This window comes from Paroedura picta, chromosome 6, assembly GCF_049243985.1.
Source record: "Paroedura picta isolate Pp20150507F chromosome 6, Ppicta_v3.0, whole genome shotgun sequence".
In the NCBI taxonomy this organism is placed as follows: Eukaryota; Metazoa; Chordata; class Lepidosauria; order Squamata; family Gekkonidae; genus Paroedura; species Paroedura picta.
This window is the reverse complement of record NC_135374.1, coordinates 67,739,689-67,753,678: the sequence shown is the minus strand read 5'-3', so window position 1 is coordinate 67,753,678 and position 13,990 is coordinate 67,739,689. Positions and strand designations below refer to the sequence as shown.

Here is a 13,990-nt window from a genome sequence, read left to right as displayed (position 1 = left end):
CTGCCATGTATGAGCCAGGGGCAAAGATGACAAGGAAAAGGAAAGCACCCCTCTATTTGTGCCACCTGTCAGGTTCTAATACTTGGAGCTTGCAGAAACAGCAGAGCAAGGGACAGAGAAATCACAAAGAATGGGTCCAAATCACTACTGACAAGTACAGTGCAAATTCTTTTATCTACTGATTGATCAAGGAAAGAATATTTGGAGGCTTCAACTACAAGCACAGATAACAGCACTACCTCATCACTACATCAAGCATTCCCCTGAATTCTTTAATTGATACTGACATGGCTAAACTATGGCTCATTCATCTTTGTCCCTCTTCACAAGTCAGAGACCCCTCTGTGTGTGCAGCTGCCACCAGGTTCTAAAGTTGGAACCTGTGGGGACAGTACAGGAAGAAGGCACTTGGAGTGGTACGTTTGTTTGATCTCGCCCTGAACTGGGTGGAGAAGCGATCAAAAGCAGCCAAAGAAGGAAAACTAACATAATCCTTTCTCTATCTCACAGAATCACAGAATCATAGAGTTGGAAGGGGCCATACAGGCCATATAGTCCAACCCCCTGCTCAATGCAGGATCAGCCCAAAGCATCCTAAAACATCCAAGAAAAGTGTGTTTCCAACCTTTGCTTGAAGACTGCCAGTGAGGGGGAGCTCACCACCTCCTACTCTGACTGACATTTTTCCTGATATCTAGCCTATATCGTTGTACTTGTAGTTTAAACCCATTACTGCGCATCCTTTCCTCTGCAGCCAACGGTGCTTGAAATCAGAGCTCCCCAAGAGGACTATTACATATATTTAAAGACACAGCAGTCTGAGCATTATACTGTCAGAAGGCAGAACATTGATCACAAAAATCTCCCTTACAAAGCAAAGCAATCCAGGCTGTTCTTCCAATTTCTCATAGCAGCAAGGCTCCCATGTTCTACAGCAGTGGTCCCCAACCCGCGGGCTGCGGCCCGGTGCCGAGCTGTGAAGGCCTTGGCACCGGGCCGCGGCTCCTTCTTCCCTCCCCCCCCCGAAGCGAGAAGCTCGCCAGGCCGTGAGCAAATCGGCCGCCAAAGCTTGCCAAGCCACAAGCTAATCGGCCGCAAACGCGCTTGCGCGGCAGTCCGCGCTTGCGCTGGGGCTGCCGCGTGTACGAGGGCCCCCGGGCCGCCCTCTCCCCGGACTCCGGAGCAGCAGTCCGCAGCGGGCGCAAGCTTGCGGACCGCTGTTCTAGAGCTCTTGCCTTGACAGCAAACCCATCCCATCCTTTCTTACTACACTGTACTACTAGTGACCATCAAACCCAAGCAATTGTATTGGAAGCAATTCAGTGTTCAGTGCCCACCACCTCTACCACATCCTGATGGAACTGGCTCCTTGATTTGGACACTGCTGGCTCAGGACACTCCAGAAAAGAAGTGTCTGGCGGTGACTTTCTTCCATTGTGTTGCCTGGACAGTCAGGTTAAAGCAACTGCTGTGCTAAAGCAATGGACAAGTCAATGGTATTTCCTGAGCTACTGTTTCTCCTCTAAAACTTCAGCAGTTCACCAGGCATATTGCTGCTAAATTACATGGCTAGTTTTCGCTCCCAAAATGATGCCCCCCCCTAAAAAAAACCTTGAATGCTACTTCTATTGCTACCTGGAACAATACAGCAAGGGTTCCCAGCATTTTGGGGCACCTTTGGAATTCTGAAACGGGGTGGTAGGCACAACCACAAAATACCTACCATGCTAGGCAGAGCCATATGCATAGCCAGCAGAAGTCCGACATCAAGGGACAAGAGGCGTAATTTTTAAAATACACCGGGAAAAAGCAGTGAGACAGAATACAAACCAACAGTGGTGGCAGCTATCACCAAAGCAACATTAACTTAACCTGCACAGATCTCCAATCAGATCTCCAGTGGCATAGCAGAAGCCATGATGGGCAAAAAACCCACCTGGCTCTACTCACTTTTTGAAACCAATTGGAGGAAAGGTATCTATGGGCACCCCATTGGGGACCCCGCAAAAAGGGAATAGAACAGGCACCATTAATAGCCTATATACTTGCAACCACAAATGTACAATATATAAATTGATGATGATGATGATGAAACACTTGATGAGAAACCTGGAGGGGGGCTTGCGTCTGGCAATGTGAGTGTCAGAAACCACAAAACTAGCTAGCTCAATCAATTTCCAGTGGGTTCGAAATTTTATTTTCATACAACTATAATTTCATACAACTATAAGCTTCGAAACTGCTATGATTAATTCAGAAAACAAAGTATTTTAAAAACCTATCTTCATACTTTGCTGGCAAAAAATGAATCTTGAAATAATTAAGTACATAGAAAATATTTACCTGAAGATGATCCATGGTTAGTAATTTTAATCTCTTTACTGATTACTTTACTGTTTGCAATCACTGTGCCAAAATTAATCTCAGGTTCAATTTCTAAGCAACAACATGGAAATAATCTGCAAAAACAAATACCTTTTTATTGGTTTTATGTCCAAGTTACTTTGTTGATTTTATTCTTTAAAACGTCTTAGACAGAATGCTTTCCTTCTATTTTCAACAAGTGCACAATTTAATTATGTAAAATCATTTAGCAGCAACATCCACAGATGGAAGCAGGTTATTAAAATGTCAATGTGTTTCCTTAATTATGGTAACTTTAGGACAATTTAATCACACTGGATTAAATCATGTTGGATTGCAACTATATTTTAATTGGCTGGAACTTCTTTGTTGTATCAAAATATAATTCAACATACAATGAACAAATCTCAACAATTTGTTTCCCATTATAAAAAATTTAAAATAGTACAAGATCATGACACCTGATTAAAAATAAAAACATTGAGAGCAATTCAGTGGGAGTCTGACACAACCAAATCTCATCTGATTTAACATGGAACATGATTCCAGCAATTAACTGAGCACTGAGTCATACAATACTATCCTTCACAAGTTTCTTCAGAAACAACTACAGTGAGATTTACTTCTCTGAAAGTATAAAGACCCACTGAACACAGTCTGATTTGCTTCCAAGTAAACATAGCCAGGATTGGTCTGCAGACCTGCAATCTTGCGCATACTTAGTTCAAAGTAAGTGAACTTTCTCTGTATTGTGCCCTTTATAAATAGCTGTACTATGCCATTTGTAAGATGGAATTTACAAGAAACTAGTTGGCCACTGTGTGAAACAGGTTGCAAGACTAGATGGCTGAGTCTGATCCAGCTGGCTCTAATGTAGTTTGTTGCCGCATATTTTCGGAAGTACAGAACTATACTAGAATAAGAACTCAGCAGCAAAACATCAAGAGAGCTTTCAGTGAGAGCATATAATATTCTCTCTCTTTCATTCCTTTGGCTAATGGAATAATGAAACAAAACAGAAAAGATTAATCAGAAGCTGGCTTAATTATTATTTATTAGATTTATATTCTGCCCTCCCAAAGTCGGCTCTGGACAGTAGAAGAAGAAGAATTGGTTCTTATATGCCACTTTTCCCTACTCAAAGGAGGCTCAAAGCGGCTTACAATCGTCTTCCCATTCCTCTCCCCACAACAGACACCCTGTGGGGTGGGTGAGGCTGAGAGAGCGCTGATATCACTGCTCGGTCAAAAGAGTTTTATCAGTGCCGTGGCGAGCCCAAGGTCACCCAGCTGGTTACATGTGGGGGAGTGCAGAATCGAATCTGGCATGCCAGATTAGAAGTCCGCACTCCTAACCACTACACCAAACTGGCTCTCAGTATACTTCAAGTGTAAAATACATAAATAAGCTCTAATTAAAACTTTAAATATTTAAATTTTAAGAAATGTGTTAAAATTATTTGAACTCATGTCTAGCAGCAGCTGAAAAGTGCTTTCAGAATTCTGCCACCAAAAAAAATTACTTCAGAACAATTTTCCTGGGATTTTTAAGAGATGGTAAGGTTCTCAAAGCCTGATTCAGCCTTCCATCCTTCTGAGGTCGGTAAAATGAGTACCCAGCTTGCTGGGGGGTAAACGGTAATGACTGGGGAAGGAACTGGCAAACCACCCTGTATTGAGTCTGCCAAGAAAACGCTAGAGGGCATCACCCCAAGGGTCAGACATGATTTGGTGCTTGCACAGGTGATACCTTTACCTTTAAGTTCCTCAACATAGTGAGCCTACCCCACCAGTTTCAGATTTTCAAAAGATACTACTCTATGTGCTCTTTTGCTTTTAAAAAATTACCCTGTCAGACAAAATACTGATTAAAGTGAAAATTCCTCTTTATATATAGTTTATAAAGAGGTAACTTTTAGGGGTATTTGAAGTGACAAGTCATGGGAACCTTCTTGCCATAGGCCCATTATGCACGGCCGCCGAAACGGCGATTTCGGGTCACATGGAAAACGCGGAGGGGGAAGACGCGACGCATACCGGTTATACACGGGGCGGGGCGCGACGGCGGCAAAACCCAGAGTAACCGATTATGCACGCGCCGATCCGGGCGCCGCTTCTGGTTGCGCCCCGCTCACCCGGAAGCTGCGCTTTCTTCCGCGTTTCACTGACGCGGCTTTTTCGGCGGCATGCACCGAAGCTGCAGCCGGTTGCAGCCGGCTCCGTGTGTTATCCGTGATTTTAGTCGCCGCCATTCCACCCCGAATGTGCGCTAAAACCCCCGTACATAATGGGTCATATTCTGGCCATGCCAATTTCCACAATCCCATTCCCAAAATGAAAGTGTGCATGGAGGGAGATTGAACTCTATGAAGTGCCGAAGTAAAAGTTCTCTGAAGGCAAAATCTGTACTAAAATGAAATTTTTGTATTGTAGTCTACATAGCAAAAAAAACTTGCACAAGTATTAAAGAAACTTGAGTTCAGGCAATGTAGTATGCAGGTTCAAAACACAGCTGATGCTGCTTTTATGAGACATCAGGTTAAAAGTCCAGTCAAAACCTAGTATCATTAAGCCTGAAAAAGATCATAGCAACTTCAGACAGAATTTCGGTCTACTTTCATATAACAATTTAATCCAGGAGAATGAAAAGAGATAAAATAAACCTCCTGTTGTTTCACCTTTAGAATCCTGTCCAAGAACCTGTTAAATCAGCACTTGTTTTGAGAAATAAAAGCACTGTTATAAAACACTGTAACCAAACATTTATCTTGGAGTTATATGAAATGATATACCCTATTAAAGGAATCTCAATTATCTTTTTGTCCACATAAAGTAGTAGTCGATCCCGAAGGTCTTCTTCTTGATCAGGAAGATATTCCACAATGGCTGTTATGCGAAGACCAGAAGCAACTGGTTTTTTGGGGTTTTCCACAATTAGTTTGAACTACAAAATAAAGTGAGCAAATCTAATTATTTTAAATCGTTTTTAAAGATATAGTCAAAGCATATATGAAAATGTTTTATTTACAGCATTATACTAGTAACTGTATATTCAATATATTAACAGCCACAGCTCTTTGAAATTAACAACTTGTGGTAGGCAAATATCAACATTATCTTTACAAAAAAACAGGTTCCAAGTGAAGGGAAAAAATGGGGGGGGGGGAACCACTGACATGGTAGGACATACATAGTTAATAAATAGCAACCATAAAGTGTGTGGAGGGAGATGGTGGAAATTGGAATTTATTTTATTTATAAACAGGATATGAAACTTAGTCAAGCAGTGGTTTAGCAGTTATTCCTTTGCAACCTTATTTTGTTTGTTTCATACTTTTGTCACAAAAAAAGATGCAATGCATCTTGTTTCATGTATACAATAAAGCAATTCCTCAAGACAAAGACCATCACTTCATGTCACCTTTAAGATTCCATCTTTGAATTCCTCCCTCTTCCCCCCCCTCCTCTTTTTTTTTAACTTAGTTACTGGAGTCAGTCTTAGATGTGATGAAGCTAAGTAAGACTGTAACTACTAAGAACATAGAAAAAATGAATCTGAACGATTAAACTCAATAAGCAGTACTGGCATTTGGTAAGAACCATTCAACATCTGGTGTCATTCTTTATTTACCTTTCAAACCCGCCCTTCTACCTTCTTCTCCCAAGAAAGTGAAAGGTGCAACCTGATACCTGCTCCAACAGGCACAATTTTATTCACATCTGGCTGCAATCCATTCAAGGTGAGGACTTAATTTTTTTACCTTCCCACTCCCCAACCCCATTTTTAACATCCAGCGTAACCCAAAGCATTGGAGAACTGAAATGTACACTGTTTTGCGTTATTTTGATTAGGTAATAAAAGGTATCATTCAAGGTTTCAGATTTTCCTCTGGACCAATGTAGCTACCTGCAACTTCAACTACCTGCCAGTTTTCACTGGCAGTCTTCAAGCAAAGGCTGGATACACACTTTTCTTGGATGCTTTAGGATGGTTAGGGCTGATCCTGCGTTGAGCAGGGGGTTGGACTAGATGGCCTGTATGGCCCCTTCCAACTCTATGATTCTATGATTCATTTTCCTTAGCATCTCCTGGACACAGTAAACAAGATCAGGGTGGGTGGGATGATACTAAAAAGAAATACTATTGTCTGATTTTCAAAGGACCATTTGAAAAAATTAGCACAAAGGAGAATGGTTCCTTATAAGTTGAAGAGGCTTTGAAAACATTAGAGGAATTACAGATATCCAACCCTAGTACTATTCCCAACCCTAAGTTCATTTTCCAGGAACAAACTTTGAGTTCAGCAGCACCTTTAAGACCAACAAAGTTCCATTCGAAGTGTGACATTTCCTGCACACACACACACACTTTTTCAGACAATGAAATGTAAATCCTTAGACTACAGAAGAAAGAACGCAAACAGCATCACAAAAATATCCAAGAAACATACTATATAATGAAAATGTTTAGTCGACTCAAGAGCCTGGCTAGAATAACAAGCTGAGTTTATACGGTTCCTTTGGATTCAACACCAGTTTGAAAACATAGCGAAGGGGGCGGGGGGGGGGGTCACAAAGTTTGAATCCAGCGGCACCTTTAAGGCCAACTAAGTTTTAGTATAAAGTTTTTAGGTATAAACTTTCGTGTACATTGAAGTTTGCACGTACACGTTGAATAAAACACTGTTGGTCTTAAAGGTGCTGCCGGACTCCAGTTTTGTCCTACTGCTTTAGACCGACGCGGCTACCCCCCTGTATCACTTTATAAGTAACCAGTCGCTCCCCACGGCCACTATGCCTCCCGCGACGGAGACTCTGGGCTCCAGCATCCCTCCCAGTGCCTGCCTGCCTGCCTGCCTGCCTTCCCATGCCCACCTGAGGCCGCTGCGGCGGCAGTATTTGAAGAAAGCGGCTTTGAGGCTCCAAGTTCTGAACGCTCAGCGGCGCGCGGTAGCTCCCCCCGGGCACCGCGTCCGGGAAACGCAGCTCGGGCGGAGAAATGCGCACCCCAGACACGTCCAAGGCGGGGGCCTCCATGGCCATTCCCAATCCTCCAAGAAGCCCGCACCAAAGCGTTCCTGTTTCCAAGGAGACACAAACTTCCTGCTTGCACGCCGCCGTAGCAACGGAGCCCACGCTTTGATTGGAGAGGAGGCCGAGTGAGATTCCGCCTCAGCAGCCACTCAGAATCCGACCCCGGACGATTCTAGGCCCGCCCCAGAGATGCGGAAGCGTGGGAGTGCGACGGAGCTGGGGTCCTTGGTCACTGGCGCATTGCCCTGATGCTCTATTTTGTAGAAGTTACTGATTGAGGATGGAGTCCTGAGTCCTGCCTCTAAAGTGTAATGGAATGAAAGCAGCAGAAATGCCCAGTCGAAATCATTAGGTTTTCAAGGAATGAACGAAACGTTTATTTAATCACTCCCAATCTCATTTGCAGTCCGATCCGGGGAATATATATGGGCGGGAGTAAGTCTATCAAGATTCAGTCGGTCTTGCTCCTACTTGCATAAACAAGCTAAGTGGTAACCAAGGGATCACTGAGCGCATGTTTGCAAGTGTGTAAACAGAACTGACCTATTGGTCTGTTGAAGGTGAAACAACAAAGTCTTTAGTGGTTTACTAACAATGAAGGCAGCTGATCTATGTCAAGCACAAGTGGAAATGGGCAGACGAGTAAATGTTCATAGGCTCAGATTGTACCTGAGCTCTGAGTATTCTCACATTCTTTCACTGAATATAGCACAAGTCTTATTTTTACCCCAGCTCTAGCTTGCTGTGTTGAATACCCGTAGATAATAATTACAAAGGTAGAAAACCAGAACCATATAGTTATGCTGTAATGGCAGAAACTGTATGACCGCCAGCATTTCCAAGAGGAGGCCTCTGCAAAGGAACAAGAGGCAGATGATGTGTAACAGTGCCATCTGCTGATCTCTACCATGTGTGGGGGGAAAACTAGTTTGCAATGTTTTTTTTAAATGAAGCAGTGAGTTTCAAACTGCTGGGATTTATTTTTTAATTATTTTTATTTATTTATAATTTGATTTATATACAGCCATTCTCAGAAATTCTGGTTCATGGCAGTTTACAACATATATAATAAAACAGTAAAATACACTTCATTAAAAACAACAACCCAATAAAACACCTAATATTGCACAAATCCCAAGATGGCAGTAACAAATTAATTCACCCAGACCTCTAATGGTGTTGAATCAGATGTTGGAACAGCTGAGGATGGAAACACATCGGGGTAGTTCCTGCCAGTCTAATACCAAGAATGGAAACTGGGGTGGGGGTCCAATTTCCTACTCAGCCTCAACCAAACGCCTGGCGGAAGAGCTCCATTTTGTAGGCCCTGCAGAACCTAGAGAGTTCCAACAGGGCTTGCAGCAGTTCTAGGAGCTCATTCCATCAGGTAGGGGCCAGGACTAAAAAAGCCCTGTCCCTGGTTGAGGCCAAGTGCACTTCCCAGGAGCCCTGTCCCATCAGCAAACTCATACCCCCAGAGCAAAACACTCTGTGGGGGGCATAAGAAGGTAAGCGGTTCCATAGGTAAGTAGGACACAAGCTGCATATAGCCTTAAAGGTCAGAACAAAAATCTTGAGCAATGGCTGGACATGGGTCTTCCAAGATGAATTAGTGAGGACCCATGCAGCTGCATTCTATACCAGCTGTAATCTCCGGGACAAGGACAGGCTCGCGTAGAGCAAGTAACAGAAGTCTAACCTGGAAGTGACCATTTCATGGATCACTGTGGCAAGGTGTTCTGAAGACAGGTAGGGTGCTAGTAGCCGAGTCTGGCACAGATGGAAAAACGCTGTCTGGGCTACCGTCGTGATCTGAGCCTCCATGAATAGTGAGGCATCAATGATCATGCCCAAGTTCCTAGCCAAGGGTGCAGATGTCAATTGCGCTCTGTCCAGAGGCAGGGTAATCACGCTTCCTGATCCTGCCCTCTTCTTCCGAGCCACAAGACCTCCGTTCTGAAGGGGTTGAGTTTCAAGCAACTCTTCCTGATCCATCCAGACACCACTTCCAAACAACTGGCAAATGTCTCTGGGGGGAGATCCAGACAGCCAGCTGTCAGGAGACAGAGCTGGGTGTCATCTGCATACTGATGACACCGAAGCCCATTACTGTGGACCAGCTGGGCCAGAGGGCACCTATAGATGTTAAATGCCCCACTGATGTCCTTCCTGCAGGAATATGCAGAATCTGCAGTGTGCATGGTTGAACAGAATATGAATCGTGTCCTGCAGGGCAGTGGTCCCCAACCTTTTTATCACTGGGGACCGGTCAATGCTTGACAATTTTACTGAGGCCCGGTGGAGGGTAGTCTTTTGCCAAGGGATGTTGCTGCCGCCTGAACCCCTGATCCACTTGCTTTCCCACCACCCGCTGGGGGGCGCTGCCAGCAGCAGCTGCGCAGTGCCACGCCGAGGGGGAGCCCCAGTGATGGCGGCCGCTGGAGAGCACCAAAGGCGAGCCAGCAGCAGAGTGGCAGGGCAGCCCCTGAGGCAGCAGCCAGGGAGGAGGGCAAGGAGGAGTCACGGCCCAGTACCAACTGACCCACGAACCGGTACCGGTCCCCGGACCGGGGGTTGGGGACCACTGCTGCAGGGGGCTTCAGAGGAGATATATATTTAGCACAGGAATTTCCTGGTATTTTTCAAATTATCTCCTCTAGTGTCTAGATGGGTTCATTTGGAGACTTCCTGCTCCATTGCATCTATAATGACCCACTGGAATTTTATAAACCATTTCAATTACAAACTGTCAAGGCACTTGATAACACCTTGCATTGGTCTTTAGACTTCATGCCACTGGCTAGTAAAATTAAGGCATAGATGTATAAACACTGGCATTTAGTTAAGGTGTCAAGAAAGACCAAAGATAGGTCTCAGGAACCCATACCATAATGGGTTACATGCTGACACCCCCAACCTGAACTTGGCCACAGGCTTTCTCAGGAGGCGGTGGGTTCTCCATCTTTGGAAATTTTTAAACAGAGGCTGGATAGCCATCTGACGGAGAGGCTGATTCTGTGAAGATTCAAGGGGGTGGCAGGTTACAGTGGATGAATGATAGGGTTGGGAGTGTCCTGCATTGTGCGGGGGTTGGACTAGATGACCCAGGATGTCCCTTCCAACTCTATTATGCTATGATTCTATGATTCTAATATTTTTCACTTCAGTGCCTAAAAATCAGTTTGGCTCCTCAGATATGTTTTAAAAGAAATACTTTCTCATGTTACAGTAAACTTTCCAAATCATATTAAGAATCAAATCTGAAACTGTGATGTAATCATGCTTGTTCTGTATTACAAAGCTCAGCATGTGTTTAGTTAGTACAGGAATTATTTATAACTTGCTTTCCTCTCCAATGAGGACTCAAAGTGATTTGTGGTGTAATTCTTCTGATTTCCATTTGACCTTCGACAACACCCCTGTGAGTCAGGTTAGGCTGGGAGAGAGTGGCTGGCTAGAAATCACCCAGCAGGCTTCCATGGCAGAGCTGGAATGTGAACCTGAGATTTTAAGAACCTAGTGAACATTCTAACAATAGCTGAGCCCAAAGAGACATTTGGAATTTGGACAAGATACGGTGCATGCAGTAACAAAGTGGCTGCTGCAGGAGGCAGTTGCAGCCACAGGATCATTGCCACATCTTAACGTTAATAACACAGTACAGATCCTCATGCCAGTGTGACAGCTGCTGTCCAAATAACATTTTAAAAAATCTGCACAGCTAATCATATCTCCATTAATCTATTAGAAATCTATTAATCTATTAGAAGAATTAAATTAATAAATAACAGATTAATTAAATTAAATAAATAAGAAGTCTTGGTGGGCAAAAGCCCTACCTGGCCTCACCCACTTCTTTAAAAAATACCTCAGGCACCATAAAAGAAGCAACATATTTGGGAACCCTGTGCTACACCATGCTGGTGTACATAACATGTTAGCTTTGCATGAGTTTAAATATAGCTATATGCAAGCGGTGATGGTACCACTTTACTTTGCTCTGGTTCGGCCTTACTTGGACAAACTGGAACATGTCCAGAGGAGGGCAACAAAGATGGTGAGCGGGTTGAAGATGTATGAAGAAAGGTTGGGGGAGCTCGGTCTGTTTAGCCTGGTGAGGAGACCACTAAGAGGGGATCTGATAGCCATCTTCAAGTATTTAAAAGGCTGCCATGTAGAGCAATGGTCCCCAACCCGCGGCCCGCGGCCCGGTGTCAGGCCGCGAAGGCCTCGGCGCCGGGCCGCAGCTCCCTCTTCCCGCCCCCACCCGAAGCGAGAAGCTTGCCAGGCTGCGAGCAAATTGGCCGCCGAAGCGGCCGATAAGCTCGCGGCCCGGCAAGCTTCTTGTTTCGGGAGGGGGGGTAAGAGAAGCTTGCCGAGCTGCAAGCTAATCGGCTGCTTTGGTGCTTTGGCGGCCGCTTTGGCGGCTGATTTGCTGGCCGCCCGGAGGGGCCGGGAGAGGGAGCCGTGGCCGCCGGCATGGCTGCGGCGCAAATGCGCATGCATGGACTGCCGCGCACACGCGTTTGCGCCCCTTCCGGCAGTTCGCGCAGGGACTTCCTTCCTTCCTTCCTTCCTTCCTTCCTTCCTTCCTTCCTTCCTTCCTTCCTTCCTTCCTTCCTTCCTTCCTTCCTTCCTTCCTCACTTACTCTAATTCTCTATCTACTTCCTGCCTCCCTCTCTCTCCCTCTCACTTGCTGTCTTTGGCCGTTCCTGTCTTTCTGCCTTTCTACCTTTCTCCCTTCCTTTCTTTCTGCCTTCTACCCATCCCTTCATCCACCCCTTGCCCTCCTTTCTCACTCCTATCCCTCCTTCCCTCTTCTACCTTCCTTTACTACATTCTTCCTCCCCATCCACTAGTGCCCGCTGTATTTTATCTACAGTGGGCTTACTTTCTAGTTGTTCTATAATTTTACAGTTATGTTTGGCCTCTTTTTAAATATTAAAAAGACAAAAATAATGACCACAGCAAAAAATACAGTCATGTCACAATCACAATTGATGGGGAAGAGATTTAATGCATTTAGGAGTTCATTTTTCTTGGATCCCAAATTGATAAGAGGTGTAATTGTATGGAAATAAAACATCAAATCACTCAGGGTCTTTCAGCAATGACAAGCTTGAACTGAGCATGGAAAAACAAAGGCATAAACCAGAGTACCAAATGTAAACTAGTTCAGTCTGTTATATTTCCAATTGCCAGTTATGGCTGTAAAAGTTGGACAATGAAAAAATCAGGTAAGAGGAGAATTGACTCATTGGAACTCTAGTGTTGGAGAATGCATAAAGCATGACCTATCACTGGAAGGCAAAATCACGTTACTCCGGCTTCCTTACTTTGGTCATATCATGCAATCCAAATCATTAGAGTAAGCAATTATACTAGAATTGGTCGGTAGTAAAAGGAAACCAGGCTGACAAAGAATACAATGGTTAGACACAATCAAAATGGACATAAGCTGGAGCACTATGCAACTAAAAGAAGTGGTGCAAGATTGAAAAACATGGAGACAGCTGAGCCATAGGATGGCCAAGAGTCAGACACGACTGAATGGCTAACTTCATCATCATCATAGCTGTAATATAGTTTAGCATTGCTCTTAATTATGATGGATAACATGATAGTACTTTCTTTTCTATCTGGAATAATTATGCATGTTTCTAAGGAGGTAAATGAACAAATAAATGTCACTTAGTTAACAGCAGCAGACTATTTAGGCACTGTAAGAGGAGGGAAGTCAGATATGCAAGTTGCAGGCCAGAAGCTCAAGGTTTTATTTTGGAAAGTAGGGATCCCAGTCACTGGGGCCCAGTGTCATGTACTTTAGAGCAGCAAGCGCTGTTCACAGATCTCAAAACTGCTTTACACAGAGACAACTGTTGTTTTCTTTGCTAACTGAGTAAGTGGGAGAGAGGGTGACACAAGCATGAACAAGAGCTGTGAGAAGGGAAAGCCAAATTCCACAGACAGTCCCTTCATGATCCTCTACTTCAGTGCCAAGGTATTTCTGTACCAGTCCTCTGTGTGAATTTCAAAGCCATACCTCAGAGCAACTTACATTTGTGAACTTGAAGTAGACTTGATTATGCAGGTTTCCTCCTTTGTTTATTTCACACGGTAAGTTAGAATATTAGATTTAAAAGCAATATTTATGTGAATGTTTAAAGTGGCCTATGAAAACACAATACCTGTATAATTATAACCAAGACACTTAACTTGCCATCTACCACAATATAAAGCTTTTTTATTATTATTCAAGTGCTATATGAAATTAATCAGCTACTGTTGTGAGACAGCCAGCTGCCTCTTTCTCCAAGGATGAGGAAATGGAGGCATCAGGAGCTGCACCAGTGGCATGCCTGTCTGAGCAGCTGGATTTAGAGGCAAAACCAGCAAAAGAAGCCTCAGAGGATAAGGATTGTTCTTTTGACAGGGGACAAAGGGACAGAAACCAGTTTGTCTCTCACCTCCAAGGTCTCCTGAGCCAGCAGTGCACTGAATCATAGAATCATAATATCATAGAATCATAGAATTGGGGTCACTGTGGTGGGAAAGTAGTTGTGAATTTCCTGCATTTTGCAGTGGGTTGTAC

The 13,990-nt window shown here is 44.1% G+C and overlaps 1 protein-coding gene across 3 annotated transcripts in view; it reads right to left on the bottom strand.

Annotated features, from left to right (window-relative positions):
• Positions 1–7,436, bottom strand: part of CFAP47 (cilia and flagella associated protein 47) — a 277,930-nt gene extending 270,494 nt beyond the window's left edge. For all 3 annotated transcript variants that reach the window (XM_077342939.1, XM_077342940.1, XM_077342941.1), the window contains exons 1-3: positions 7,239–7,436; positions 5,156–5,307; positions 2,344–2,459 (exon numbers count right to left, since the gene is read on the bottom strand). In XM_077342939.1, coding sequence (XP_077199054.1) covers positions 2,344–2,459; positions 5,156–5,307; positions 7,239–7,406 — 436 coding nt within the window. In that variant the 5' untranslated portion in view covers positions 7,407–7,436. The remainder of the gene's footprint in view (positions 1–2,343; positions 2,460–5,155; positions 5,308–7,238) is intronic.
• Between the last annotated feature and the right edge of the window lie 6,554 nt (positions 7,437–13,990).